The 14,936-nt window shown below is 32.8% G+C and overlaps 1 protein-coding gene across 1 annotated transcript in view; it reads left to right on the plus strand.

The window, feature by feature from the left end:
* Positions 1-14,936, plus strand: part of path (solute carrier family 36 member pathetic) — a 99,179-nt gene that overhangs the window by 67,068 nt on the left and 17,175 nt on the right. The window contains exons 3-5 of the mRNA XM_088226476.1: positions 8,734-8,784; positions 10,441-10,532; positions 14,552-14,629. Coding sequence (XP_088082602.1) covers positions 8,776-8,784; positions 10,441-10,532; positions 14,552-14,629 — 179 coding nt within the window. The 5' untranslated portion in view covers positions 8,734-8,775. The remainder of the gene's footprint in view (positions 1-8,733; positions 8,785-10,440; positions 10,533-14,551; positions 14,630-14,936) is intronic.

Genomic DNA, 14,936 nt, shown 5'->3' on the forward strand with positions numbered 1-14,936 from the left:
TGGAGGGCGAGAACTAATTCACAAGGAGCCCGTTACAATAGATTTTCACAGGCCGCAGTGACATCGGGAGCTTAAAATAGCACCGACGTCTATTTCAAGAACTAAGAATAAGTAGCAACCTGAAATAACAACTGCGGATATGGGTTGATGAAAGTGATGATGATGATTTGGAACACTGGACACCATCAAGAGTGAAGGAATATTCACTAAGATAAAAAAATCCCAATCCTATCCTGAAGCGTAATGTAACAAAAAGATGCAATGATTTTATTTTTGAAATCTGGTCAATAGACCGATTTTTTTTTCGTCAATAGACAGAGACCCTATTATACTAAAATTACAATAAAAAGTTAAAAGTTGTCTTCAATTTTATCTACAAAGTAAAATTAAGCTTTCTGTGTGAAAAATAGAATGTGCGAAAATTGTTTTGCCTAAATTGGTGCAATTACATGTTATCGATGTAGATATTAAAATTTTTCGTACAATATGCACATTTATCTACAAAGTAAAATTTAGCTTTCTGTGTGAAAAATAGAATGTGCAAAAATTGTTTTGCCTAAATTGGTGCAATTACACGTTATCGATGTAGATATTAAAATTTTTCGTACAATATGCACATTTATCTACAAAGTAAAATTTAGCTTTCTGTGTGAAAAATAGAATGTGCAAAAATTGTTTTGCCTAAATTGGTGCAATTACATGTTATCGATGTAGATATTAAAAAAATTCGTGCAATATGCACAATTTTGTACAAAAAAAATGATATCACTTTACAGACAGTCAATGATAACTCTGTTAACTTCCTATTGCAATCGGGGCCTTGGAATAGTGTTGAGTTAGGTAAATAAATTATTATTGAATGAAAACAAATACGAAAAATAAACAATTTATTATAAATCTTCAACTACACAGTTTGTTTGTGACCTTCAGTGATAAGCAAGTATCAGAGTAATAGGTTTTATTATTCTAGTAAATAATTAAAATATTATTACTTCAGCTTATGTAAAATGATTAATTAGTTGTTTTTTTCTCTGGATATTAAAATGGATAATGCATTGCACATCGAAGGTAAAAAAGTAAAATGTCTAAGGCACCCTACAGTAAATTTTGCATGAGGGTTGATAATTAATGATTTTAAAAACTGAATACTGAACATTACGTTTTTATTTTGCAGGTAAAAAAGATGTTTGATGGGTAAAACTATTACGGCTATGAAGAATAAATAACATAATATAATTTAAATGATAATCTAAAATCTAAACTATTTGTAACAAATAAGTCCAATTTCGTGTTTTATAAATCGACGGTGAAAAAAAAAGTTTTTAAGTGACATGTAAAAACTTTACAGAAGACCCAAAAAAAGTTTTTTAATACTTTTTAAAATTAATAAAATAATCTCTATACTTATTATTTTGGTGTGATTTCTACATAATTAAAATAAAAACGAATATTTTATTGATAAAGAAATATAAAGTTTTAACAATAAAGGTTTTAGATCTTTTACTTCGAAACGTGAATGTTGAAGAGTGAACAGTGTGCAATGTCATTTTTGAATCGTCATTCAATTCGTTACATTTAATTATAAATTATTATAAAAATGAAAAACTTTTTTATTAGTGTTACACGCTTTATTATCTTAGAAGAACACAACTTAGTTTTAGGAGAGCACTCCTCCAATCGACGGGTGATATAAAACACCGAACAGATTTAGTGTGTAAAGTGGCCGTTTAAACCAGCCAATAACAGCCCTGTATGTGCCCAGACTTCCACATTTCCTTGTCAAAAATGTTTCTCTGTTGCAATAAATTTCAATCCTAATAACTTTCTATGGTGTGAAATCTAGCCTTGTTGACAAACGTTTAGACATAATTTAAAAAATCTTGATTTACTGACATAAAATAAAGTATTTTCTGCCGTTGCCTTGCGGGTAAAACAATTCAGCCAGGTGAATCTCCCCCACATCTTTTAAGCTTTTAGCTCTTTTACTTAACAAAAGAGTTAAAGAAATGTAAATGTTTAAACATTAGCAGAATTATGAATGTTACACAGTATGTGACGTGGCCACTTAAATTTATTTATTAACTTTTGTGTGGCTGTGATGTCACACTAGTTGACATAGGACACAAGATTTGATAAATCTCTCTTATTTTTTAAAATGATGAATTCGTATTTTTTGTAATCTTCAAATGGACATCTTCACACCCAATTTGGAAAGTAAAATTTTTATAACTCTGCTAAATGTTGATACGAAAAATATTTATCCTTGCTACGCGAAGAATAAATGTCCGCTAATTCAGCGACACATCTATACAGATACCCTATACAAAAGAGAGCACGAAGATATAAGTCATAACAAGGAAGACAGAGGCGCTGTTCTGCTGCAGGTGTCGTCTAAAACACATTTAGTCTTCAGTCGGTTGATGACAATGATGGGGGACGCACGCGCGTAACATAAGCGGCGTATTCGTATTTTTTTTTGCTATAACAGGGTTAAATTATATGTTTATTCACATAAATTATGGAAAAAGAATTATTAAACAGTATGTTTCCATGTTTTTTATTTTTTTTAATGTCTGAATTTTAGAATATTGCGTCTTTTACTAGTGGTAACACGACGTTACATCACCGCGCGCAAAGGGATTATTTACCACAGTCTTTTAAGAGTTAACGGACATTGTCCATGTTTACAATTTATAGGGTTTAAATATTACAATAAAATAATAGTTTAAAACATTTAAAAAAAAAGAAAAGAAGCATTGACAAACGTAAGGGACATCGAGACAAGATTTGGACTATTTATTTAGTGCTCGTTTAAATCGTTGTAAACTTAAACCAAAAAAGTCCAGATCTTGTCTTGAGTTAACAATACGACGAAGACAAGTCCATTGGAGAATTAAAGCCATATTTTGTTCTATGCTGATCGATGAACAGTATTTTATTGTTTCTCAATCTACGAGTCGGAATATTGAATTTTACTTGTCCCAGTAATGATGGAACATCGATTTTACCATTTAGTGTGCCGAACATCCATGGAGTCATTATTAGTTCTACGTTTTTGTAGACTAGAAATATTTAACATTGACTCTATTTCAGCATAAGAATAATTATCTCTCTCTAGTCCAAGCATCCACGCTATTTTTCGAAGCAAGCGATGTTGGACTGATTCAATGTGGTTTATGCGATAATATATTGCAAATTAACCAATACAGGTCGTTGGCCCTGTAAATGCGCAGACTTCTATATTTCCTTCTAAAAAGTGTATTCCCTCTCTGTTGCAACAAATTATACATTCCATATATATTTATGCCAATGGTCAAGTTACACTGTACCATGCGCGAGCTATCTCGCTTGTGGCAACTAAAGGGTTAACGAGTCCCAAAAGATATCGGCGTTTCTTTCAGTGTCTGCGTAACTTATCGTAGGTGCACGCACACAAGCGAAATAGATAATTATAATGTTATATGTTGGAAGAGAAATGATCAGCTCTGAACAAAAGTCATCATCATTCCCTTTATCCGTAACCAATTTATATCGTGTACAGGGTATTTCAATCGCGGAGTATCTCGATCATCGTGTTATACACGAGGGCACGAAGGTGAATAGTTTTACTCTTCGGGTGCCAGTCCAGCTAACAAAATCAAAACGATGCAAAAAACCGCATATTGTTAAACCAATAATCGTAAATTTTATGCTGCGGAATGTAATTACATAGGCCCTACTTATAAACTTGGTATAAAATTACGCCTAGGCATCGTGATAAAATAAGGATGTAGATTAAAAATTCTTACTTTTAAACCTCGCCTAAAGTTGAACCCGGTATGGAGCTGGGATAGCGACAATAGAAACTTATTCCATGTTTATACCCGCGTCTAACGTTATATAACATGCAATACACCTTAAATCTGTCATCTGTCATATTTTTCAGTAGTTAAATGGATTGCTTTTATTTTGAATTTAAACAATTTAGAAAACATGCTGTCTTTTTAGAGAATTAAAATTGAAATATCGTTTACGAGTAAATAAATGATCATCATATTTACATTATATTCGGATAAATTTCATTTAGCATTCGTTTCGAAAATGATCCTTGTTATATTTTGCAGTATTTATACATAGAGATTTATTATATTACACATTTAAATTTATTAAATAAAAAAAATATGCGTATAAATATTTTTCGATGGCATATTTAATTTCGGTATGTAGTTATTTTTTGTTATGACTAATGCCAATGTGTGCGTGGTGTAATATCAATGAATCGCCTTTCTTCGATTATTTGCATTGAATTTTTTCTTTCAAAGGTCCATGACGCCCAGAAAATATTGTTTATTTACAGTTTGTTCTTTTAGAAGAAATTCAAAGTCGCAAACATCACAATAATAAAATAAAACATTAACAAATATATGTGATATCATTATCGTTTTTGATTGACTTGGATTTCGTAAGTTGAGCTTGACATGATTTGTTTAGTTTTGTTTTGTTTTATTACTAATACTAATACGAATAACATATAAGTAACTGCACATGCACACGCAGCTTGTTCGTAAATGTAAGCTGAAATGTGGCATGATAAAAAAATAAACGATGGAAAACGCTTAGTATAGTTATACAAGGTCGTAAATATTTTTCTAAGTAACATTTTTCTTTATTGGTTATACTTACTCCTTGGTATAAGGAAATCTAATAAGTAAGGCCCAATGCGTGTATTTCTCAATACAAAAATACACATAGGTACATCTATATGAGAACAATAGCCATAAAACGAGATTTTGAGTGCCCAATGCCTATCCAGACCCGCAAGCCAGTTTATATATTTGCAGCGTCATCCAACATAGTTTATTTTAGGACTTTTTTTAGATACGACATAAATACACTGTACTACCGTTGGTTCTTTTTTCTAGTAGTCCTATTGTAAAAAAAGCTAACATCTATCCATCTCATCGGTCGGTTAGTCAGATGGTAGTCGCCAGATGTAATGCAGCTACATTAAAAAGAATTCTGTCCAAAATACAAATATTCTTCAAACAGATATCATAAATATTATTATGTCTAAATACTGCGCCTAGTTTTTTTACGTTAAGTACGCATTTAAGACATTTTTATTTTAAACCGACGCGACATCTCAACAGGGACGAAGAAAATTCTTGTTGACAGATATCACAACCGAGAAGAAAGAATTATTAGGTAATCTGGAAATCTAGGCTTACAGGGCTTATGTCCGGTCATCGGCTAGCTTAAATAATAACTTTAAGAGGAAACGCGGTCCGAATTTTCTCGATACAAAAGTATTCCCGTATTTTATTATTATTATATATAACTTATATAGCACCACACAAGCCCATTTCATAATAAAATACCTCAAAGCAGTGATTCTATTCTTAAATTAATTTAATTGAAGCTTTTAAATTTGTAATTTAAATACAACAATTTATTTTGTTGTCACATGCTGCGGATTTATTCAAATGGTTTAGAGAACAAGTGAGTTTTAAGTTTTTTTCCGAAACATCACTTCACTTTCACAGCCTCGCACCTCTGCTGGGAGAGCATTTCATGCTATAGGGCCTGCGACCGCAAATGCGCGTTCACTAAATTTAGTGCGCTGTTTACATAGAGGTATCATAACTTTTCCTCTCGCCGTAGACGTAGCTGATCTAAGCGTGAGACGCCTGTCAGCTAGTTCATCTGGAATGCATTGTTCCCTTAGATATTCCGGAGCAGAGTTGTGCAGTGACTTATACATAAGCCAACAGAGTTTGTATTCGACTCTCTGCGGAAAACATAGCCAGTGTAGTTCCCGAAGTAGTGGAGTGATATGACTGAACTTAGAGATTATGTTTATTATTTCTCCGTGGATTATGATACTAGAGCATCAATTTTTACCACTGTCGTGTCCCTATCGTTCGTTTTTTAAAAATAAATTGTTTAATATAACACAAAACGTACCGATACAGAAAATTTTAGTCTGATCAATCGAATCGATCTAATAACAAATAAACAACAAAATCTGCTCAGTTTTGAGGTGCTGAAAACGCGACAGCGAAACGTCGAGTTTGTCAATTTTATTAGTAAGGCATACGTAATTAGTGCTACGTCCAGTTGTCTTTTTCGCAAAGTATCGGAGAGGCATTTGCGAGAGAGCGACAGAAAAACAATGTTCTAATACCGATTCACTGTGTACTCTATAATTTTTCGGAACCTGCATAAAAGTAAAAAGTTTTTAAGTAAATGCGTGTTTCCACATTGTTCTTGATATTTGCCATGGTTATGGTATGACATCTGTTGATTTTTTGGTGAAGTTTTATAGTATGTATTTTTGACTCCAGAACAGGGCCTCGATTGCAATGGAAAATTAATAGAGTTATCTTCAACCTTCCGTGAAATAAAATCGAATTTTATGTACGATAATGTGAATATTTATATAAAAAAATTAAGTAACTTCGTCAATAATCTGTAATTAAAGATGTTTCAAATAAGATATATATTAATATTTTATTTTTCATACAGTCAATCTGCTTTTACTTGATAGACAATTGAAGATAATTTAACTTTCCGTTGGAATAAAGGTTTAGGAGAGTGCAGTTAATAAAGTTTTCCTTTGTACCTTACAAAGTGACTAAATCGCAAATTCAACGCTTATAATATAAGAAATGTGAAGCCTCTTTTTTATATTATGTTGTTATTCCGTGAGCATGCATTATGTAAATAATTATAACATGAAAGCCATATAAGATCAAATAAGTTTTTCGGAAGCTACCTTCTTTCAGATTAAATCCTATCACGGAAGTGCATTTTTAAAAATAGTTTCCTCCTACATTAAAACGTGTTCCGTGCTGTTTTATACTTCGTCATCATCATTCTTTTTCCGCACCTAATGGTGCATAGGGCACTACATTGGTACACAGACTGCCGCGTATCTTGAAAATTTTTGTTACATGACGATAAGATGATCAGTCATACGCTTCAGGTAACAGTCCAGGGACTATGAAATATTCTAGTATAAAACACCGTTTTTTATAAATATTTCATGTCAACCATGTCGGGAATCGAACCCGGACCTCTTGCATGGTAGGCAAATGCGCTGATTTATTCTCATTAAAGGTTCAATTTAAAGATAATGTGGTGGATGGTCACATATCCTAAAAAAACTTGAAAAAGGATTTTTCTGTTTCAATCGACCTTCGCATACTTATCAATTTTTGTATTGTTTTAGCCATTGCCAATATTCACATTTTAAATTAATTGACAATGCAAAAATTTAATTGATTTTTTCTGTGGCATGTAGGTAAAGATGTAATGAATTGTACAACTGAGCAATTTAAAGTTGCTTAATCATTTTATTCTTCAAAATCTGGACGCTAAATTAGGATCAATTTTTAAAAAGTAAACAAATATTAAATAAGTAAAGCGGTACACGTCATATTGTGTTTCTTCTCATATCGTCCCTCTAAATCCCCCTTAATGCATTATTCTGAAAAAAAAAAAATAGGATGTTTGACTCAACAAAAATATTTTCAACATATTTTGGTCATAATACACATCATAAAACCATCTTAGTTTCTTTAAATTGTTTCAATGGATGAGATTTTGAAAAAAAAGGTCTCGTTAATTAAATAAACAATTTTCGCATGGTTTTTTGCATGCTAACTTTGAAATTAAACTTCGGAGGGTGTATTTATTTTATACATGGTACACAATATAATATTCAACAACATTAATTTCAAGCAACTCATGCAAATCCATTTTCATCTCCCACACTGTGTTAATGACGAAGAGATCTACGAAAAGCCGGGAGATCCATCCCAAAGAATTCCAAGTTGTGTGACAAATTGACTAATCAACACACTCTGGATATTGGGACATAAAAACAAAATTGGCTCTAGAAGATTTGATAAATGGCATATTTTGACTTCTAGGCCTCGATTACAATGGAAAGGTATCAGAGTTATCTTCAACTATCTGTAAAGAAAAATCGATATTTGTTTACGAAAATAAGTATATGTACATGAACATTTAAAGTATCTTCGTCGGTAACCTATAATTGAACATGTTTAAAAGAAAAAAAATGTACGCATATTCTGTTTTTCATACAGAAAACATATAAATAAAAAAAACAGATAAAATTGAAGACAAATGTTAACTTCCCATTGTAATCGGGGCCTTAGGATGTTATTCTGAACCACTCTCGTGGTACGAGAAAACAGTTTTTCTCGTTTTTTTTGTATGTAAATACACGAGGCCGCGAGAGCGTTTAAAATACCACCCTTGGTGACACCGTGAACATGAAACTAAATTATGACGAACGAAAAATGACATAACTCTACTTTTAAATCGTTTTCTCAAATTTTGTCATAAAGTGGGTTCTATCGGTACACCGACAATACCATACTATGTTTTTTTTCATGTTGCTCAAAGCAATTTTGATACAAGTAACATGTTATACCTGTTTACTTTTTTCAAATAAAAACGACAATCAAATCATTTTATTATTAAAAAATTTGTTTTTTTTATTTTATTAACATACTCATTACTAAGTTATTTATTTAGCCAATCTTCCTTTGAACTTATAAAGTGGAATTGCATCTCGTTTTGTCAATTTTAGTGTCATCTAAGTCGTTAAACAAATGTCACTGTTTTGATCACTTAATCATTATTCTTTAAGGTTTTTAGTTTATATTATACTGGCGAATACGTATCATGGCAGATTTTTACATATTTTTTTCAATCTTGTTTCAGGTTTAAAGGACTTAAAAAAGTTGGAAGCGTCTCCAAACCAAAATGGTTAGCGTAAGTATATTCAATTATTATTTGAAAAATAGTGTAGTAGATTGAAAAATAAATACTCGTGGTTTGGGATCGTTCCAGGATGATAAAAGAAATGTCAAATGAAAATGAGTTAATGAACGGAATTAAAAAAGTTTTTGCACCTAATTGGTTTGCAATAAAATATTAGATAACCTGATGTAATCATAATCATTTCCCTATTCGCACACCGTAGTACAAAAGGCATTCCATTTGTACTCCGTATAGTAAAATATACAGAGTAGAACCACCTTTAAAACAAATATTTCACGTCGACCCTGCCAGGAATCGAACCCGGAACCTTAAGTATGGTAGGCAAAGGCGTCAACCACCAAAGGCAGATATAACATAATTCTCTTATTATTATTATTATTATTATTCTTACTATGAATAACTTACCGTGAGGGGGCTTTACAAAGTGATTTTATAGATAACTATTTTATATTAAAACTTTTAAATTTGTTATTTGAGTAAAGCAAATTATTTTGTAATCACATGCTACGGATTTATTCAAATTATTTAGAAAACAGGTGGGTTTTAATTTTTACTGAAACATTTCAGCGTAAGACGTCTTTCAGCTAGTTCATCTGGAATGCATAGTTTTTTTATATTAAGGCAATCCATCCTAAGAAGGATGATTGAATGCATAGTTCCCCTTAGATATTCCGGAGCAGAGTTGCGCAGTGACTTATACATAAGCCAACAGAGTTTGTATTCCACTCTCTGTAAAAAATGTAGCCAGTGTAATTCCCGAAGTAGTGAAGTGATATGACTGAATTTAGAGATTCCGAAAATAAGTCTCTCTGCGCCATTCAATACAGACTGTAGGCTAGTCATTTTGTTCATTGGTAGAACTGCGGAGATACCATTACAATAATCAACTCTAGACAATACAAACACATTTATTAATGGACGGGCGGCATCAACCGGCAAATTTTTGGGTATGCATTTAATTTGAGCGTCAAGAGAAAGGTCAGAATTAAGGAAGACTCCCAGTAGCTTAACGGTGGATAAAGCGGTACTCTTTACATCCGGTAGTGCCGTATCCTTAATCAAATTCTGTCGTCTGGGTGAAGCCATCCATAGTTGTTCCGTTTTAGATGAGTTGAATGTTAGTTTATTTTCAGCCATCCAGTTTCGTATTTTCTCAATGCAGTCATGTCCAAAAGAGCCACCAACACCAGTATTTTCAGTTTACAATAAACTATAGCCATCATCATTATCATTACCTTATGCGAACCGCATAATGCACAGGGCACTTTATTTGTACACTAATCACAGCGTATCTCATTCGTTTGTTATATACCTTCATGAAGACAAGATCAGTCTTACGCTTCAGGATATTCAAAATATTGCAGTGAATAACCACCTATGTAACAAATATTCCCCATTGAACCCGGGATCACTGATACGGTAGGCAAATGTATTACACGGTAGGTACATCATGAGGCGAACTAACCTCATTACCAGGATTTTACCTGAGAGAGGAAAACGCTCGTTCAGGGTTCTGGCTATATTAACACATAACCGTATTCTCCATAACGCCCGGATATATAAAAAGGCTTTAGGTTTTTCTAACATTTCAAATCCTACTCAGATGAACTTTTTGGCCTTCTGTTGATAATATTTTTTTCGTTTTAGGAGTTGAACGGAAATTTACAACCGCCGCAGGAGTTGGAGACTTTTCTTCCTTCTGATGGACCGAAGGGCAAAATAATCGCACCGGGAGGAAAGTAAGTAATTTTTTTTGTGTATATTTAATTTGGAAAAAAAATATTTAAGCGTAGGTATTAATCATATAATTCATATGTCATCAACTTGGTGGGCAAATAAATACAAAATATTGGTAAATATTCGTACTTAACCACTTACCGATATTTCTGTCTACCGGTTTCGAGACGTACCCGTTTCTTCATCAGCACACTAATTATACATTTTTACGTACATTTAGTGTAGTAGTTTACGGTAAGTGGTTTTATACTAATATTTATAAAATAATTATTTTAATACTTAATCCCATCTAGATTTTTGTGGCTCGTTCGCATCGACCAATTAATACTTATAGACGCATCTTGAGTCCCCAAAAATTGTAACATTTAACTCATGCCCAACGTATATTTAGTCGTTCTTTAACCGCCGGTTGACCAGTTGACGTGAGTATGACTTTTAGAATCGAAGCCAAAATGCCGGTTTGCATCGTGAAAGCGTGTAAAAGCCGTTCGGATAAGCACAAATAGGTATAAATACTTTTCACTGGTAAGTATTTAGCAAAGCTTAAAACCATTTATATTCTCAGTTTCAGTGCTGCAGAGCAGCGTTTATTTTATAATAAAAAAATACATTAAAGAATTTGTTACCCACTAAGTCTAAAGACTTTTCGGTGGGAAACATTTTTTAATTTTTATGACAGGTTTAAATTACATTTATTTTATTTGTATTTTACAGATTTATTTATAAACAGGCACTACAAAGTATCTAGAAGATATTTCTTCAGTTCTTTTTTTTTTATTTGAAGATTTTTCATGTTGATGATGGTTTGTGGGAAATCATTGAACAATCTTGGAACAACGCAATTTAATGTTCGCTCTCCGAAGTAATTTGTAATTCGGGGAACAGACAGGGAACTAGTGTTGTGAGTGTGGGAAACTCTTTTTTTATATTCCGGATCAACAAAGTGATCTACAATCAATTTGTAGTCACAAAGTTGTTTTACCGGCAGGACATTACAGAATTTAAAAATATACACTTTCGCCCATATGTTTCACCTCACGGATTATGCTATCCGGTACGATCCCTCTCAACAGTCTCACCTGAATATCATAAATTTTACCCAGGTGAGACTGGAAGGTTTTAATTTTATAAATCACCTTAAGCCAGTACCTTAATCTGTTGCAGATTCCATCAATATGAACACCCCAGCTAAATTTAGAATCAATAATTAATCCTAAAGATTTATGATTATTTACAACATCTACTTGTATAATTGGACAATTTATCTGATTCTATATTTAAATTTGAATGAAGGCAAGAATTTATATGAGCTTGTATTTCTATTTCAAATTCGCATTTAGTTATATATTGTGAGGATACATGAACAATTTTAGTTTTTTTTGAATTTATTACTAAGCCATAGTCATTCAAATATAAGTATTCTTTCTTTTAAATGTCATACTACGCTTAGTGGCACAATATCAAAGCTCTTCTTGTTAACGTAGAATACATTTTAAAAAATCGAATACATTCGAGTTAATTAATTATTAATTTAGCATTACTTTAAATCCAATGAGATAAATTAATCTGTAGAAATTATAAGGAATTTAGGGAAAGAATATCATAGGGGTTCGATTAAACACAAATCTAATTAGCAATTTGTCAAGATGATGATTTTCAACGATTGAGATATTGATTTAAACAACTCACCCTTAATCGGGTTTCATAATCGTTAAGTTTCTGGACAACGTACGAAGCTGCCACGGATTTCAACCGCTCAACCGCCTGTTTTATTGTCAAAAACCATAAACCAAAAAGAGATCGTTCGGTGTGCGGTGTGACTAATAACCCACACCCCGTAACGCAGAAAAACGGCGAGTGTTACTCGTGCAAAACCATGTGACGACGCACCTACTCAAATTTATTCGTCACAGTTGTTCGTTAACGGGTTGAGTTGAATCGAGTTTTGGTCCCGTGGCTAGTGTTGCAGACTCACGAATCAAAGGTCCGAGATTCAAACCGCACTCTACAACTTGATTTCCATTTCCTAATAGTGAGTTATTTACAACTCGTTGAAAATGGCCACCCAAATTTAAATATTTGGGTAAATTTTAAAAACACTATTATTTGTTTTATAAAAAAAACCATTTCAATACATACTATTTTATATACCAGAAATGGGTATTCTCTCATTTGGTAGTATATGCAGTCTTCCTAAATGCATCCCTGGTATAACAAACTCGATATTTTACTCTGTAGGGTACATCTATGTTTATTACTAGATCGATGTTTGTTGGTAAACAATATTATGAGTATGTTAAAATATTTGCAGACATTATCCCTCTCATTTGTTTATAGGTACTTGTATATCTGCTATTATAAAGGTATGGCATTTAGAACTTAGGCAAAATGGAACATTTTACGCTTTTTTGGACTTTTTTGACACTACGAAGTTTACTTGCTTGTTTTTGTAGAAGCATACTCTGCCAATGTCTAAATTTTTTTATGTATTCCATTATCAAACAATTTCAACATATCTATTGGTAAGACGACTGCCTTTATCAACTTAAAAAAAAAACTATTGATTAGTACAAACATACTATACATAGTATTGGTATATTAATAACTTGATAGCCAGAGCAAATATTTTAGGTTTTTTAATTGATTTTTTTTGTAAAAAACAAATACTTGTGTTTTTAAGATTTTTCAAATACTTTTTTTTATTTATTGAAAATGTTTTATATACAGATACATTTGAAAAATATAAATCATACATATAAGGCGAAAAGTACAAATTCACACAATAAAATTTTCAATTGCACAATTTACCCAAATATTTCAATTTTGGGGGCATTTTCAAAGAGTTGTAAATAACTCCCAATTAGAAAATGGGAATCAAGTTGTTGTATAATATGGTTTAAAGTCCACAAGACTAGCCACGGGACGACAACCTGATTATTAGGTAACCCAACAGCTTGAACAAAAATATGATGACTTTTTTATATTAAAAGTGTTGATTCTTCAAAAATTGTTTGGAATACAGAAATAATGTACCTAATAAAATTGAGTACAACAAAAAAAAGGTGTGTAGGCACTTTTCTCGATATTTCTATAATTTGCTGATTAAAATTTTGTTGATTGTCTACTACTACTACTAACATCACGCCATTTCCCGGTAGGGGTATGCAGAAAGAATGGACCGCTACACACGTCTATCCTGGCATGCATTCCTAGCTTCTTCCACATTCATACATCTTGACATACATTTCCTTCGGTTCTGTCTGCTTTTGACATGACCAGACTTAAGATTTTGGTTTATCTCATCATGCCACGTCTTCCTTGGTCGTCCTCGTCTCACGTTACCGTTAATTTTCGCCATATTTACTTGTTTTACCATTCTTTCGTCCTCCATTCCTTCTACGTGACCAAATCATCTCGGAGACCCTTTCTTAATCCTATCAATTATACTTGACTCAGATTTACACTCTCGCCTGATTTCATCATTCGTAACCCTGTCATACATTGATTTCCCACACATTCGTCTAAGAGATCGCATTTCAACCGCGTTCACTCGGCATTCATCCCTCCTCTGCCAGTTCCATGTTTTACTTCTATACATAAGTGTTGGGACTAAAATTTCGTTGTGCACTGCCAGTTTAGCTTCGATTGACAATTTTTTATTGGCAATCACTGTGCTTAGTGCTCCGTTCATTTTGTTGCCCACATTCACTCTCCTTTCAACACCTTTTTCTACTCTTTTATCTCTTGAAAACATGCTTCCCAGGTACACAGATTCTTCTACTTGTTCGAAACATTCGTTGTTTACATAAATTATGCAGTCAGTAATCTCACTATCCCTTTCAAATACCATAACTTTTAAATTACTTTCGTTCATTGCCAATTCGCTCTCTAGGCATACATCATTCATTCTAGAGACTGTTGATTGACGTAACACAATTTTGACTTTAGTAAAAGTATTGTTGAATTCTTTGATAGTATAAATAATAATAAAATACATACTTAAATATTTTTTTCATTTCAGATATAAAGTTGCACGAGATGCAGAGACAGGGGCTGAATTTGACCCCTTTGCAGAAAGGAATGTTGCTCACCCTACAACGTAAGTATATCTTAATGATCTTTTTCTGAAACATTTTGTCTTTAATAATATTTTACAAAATGTATGTCATGTATGCATAAGGGTATCCGCTCACCGGTCACTTTTCACTCGCCACAGCCACAAGTGCTCACTTCCAAGCAGTGACTGCTACTACCACTACTACCACTACCATCACGCCATTTCCCGTAGGGGTAGGCAGAGAGGATGGACCTCCGCAGTCGTCTATCCTGGCATACATTCCTAGCTATTCCACATTCGTACATCTTGTCATACATGATCTTCGGTTGTTTCTGCTTTTGACATGACC

Source organism: Micrasema longulum, unplaced genomic scaffold (genome assembly GCF_059751315.1).
Source record: "Micrasema longulum isolate JH-2025_06_02 unplaced genomic scaffold, ASM5975131v1 h1tg000435l, whole genome shotgun sequence".
Taxonomy (NCBI): Eukaryota; Metazoa; Arthropoda; class Insecta; order Trichoptera; family Brachycentridae; genus Micrasema; species Micrasema longulum.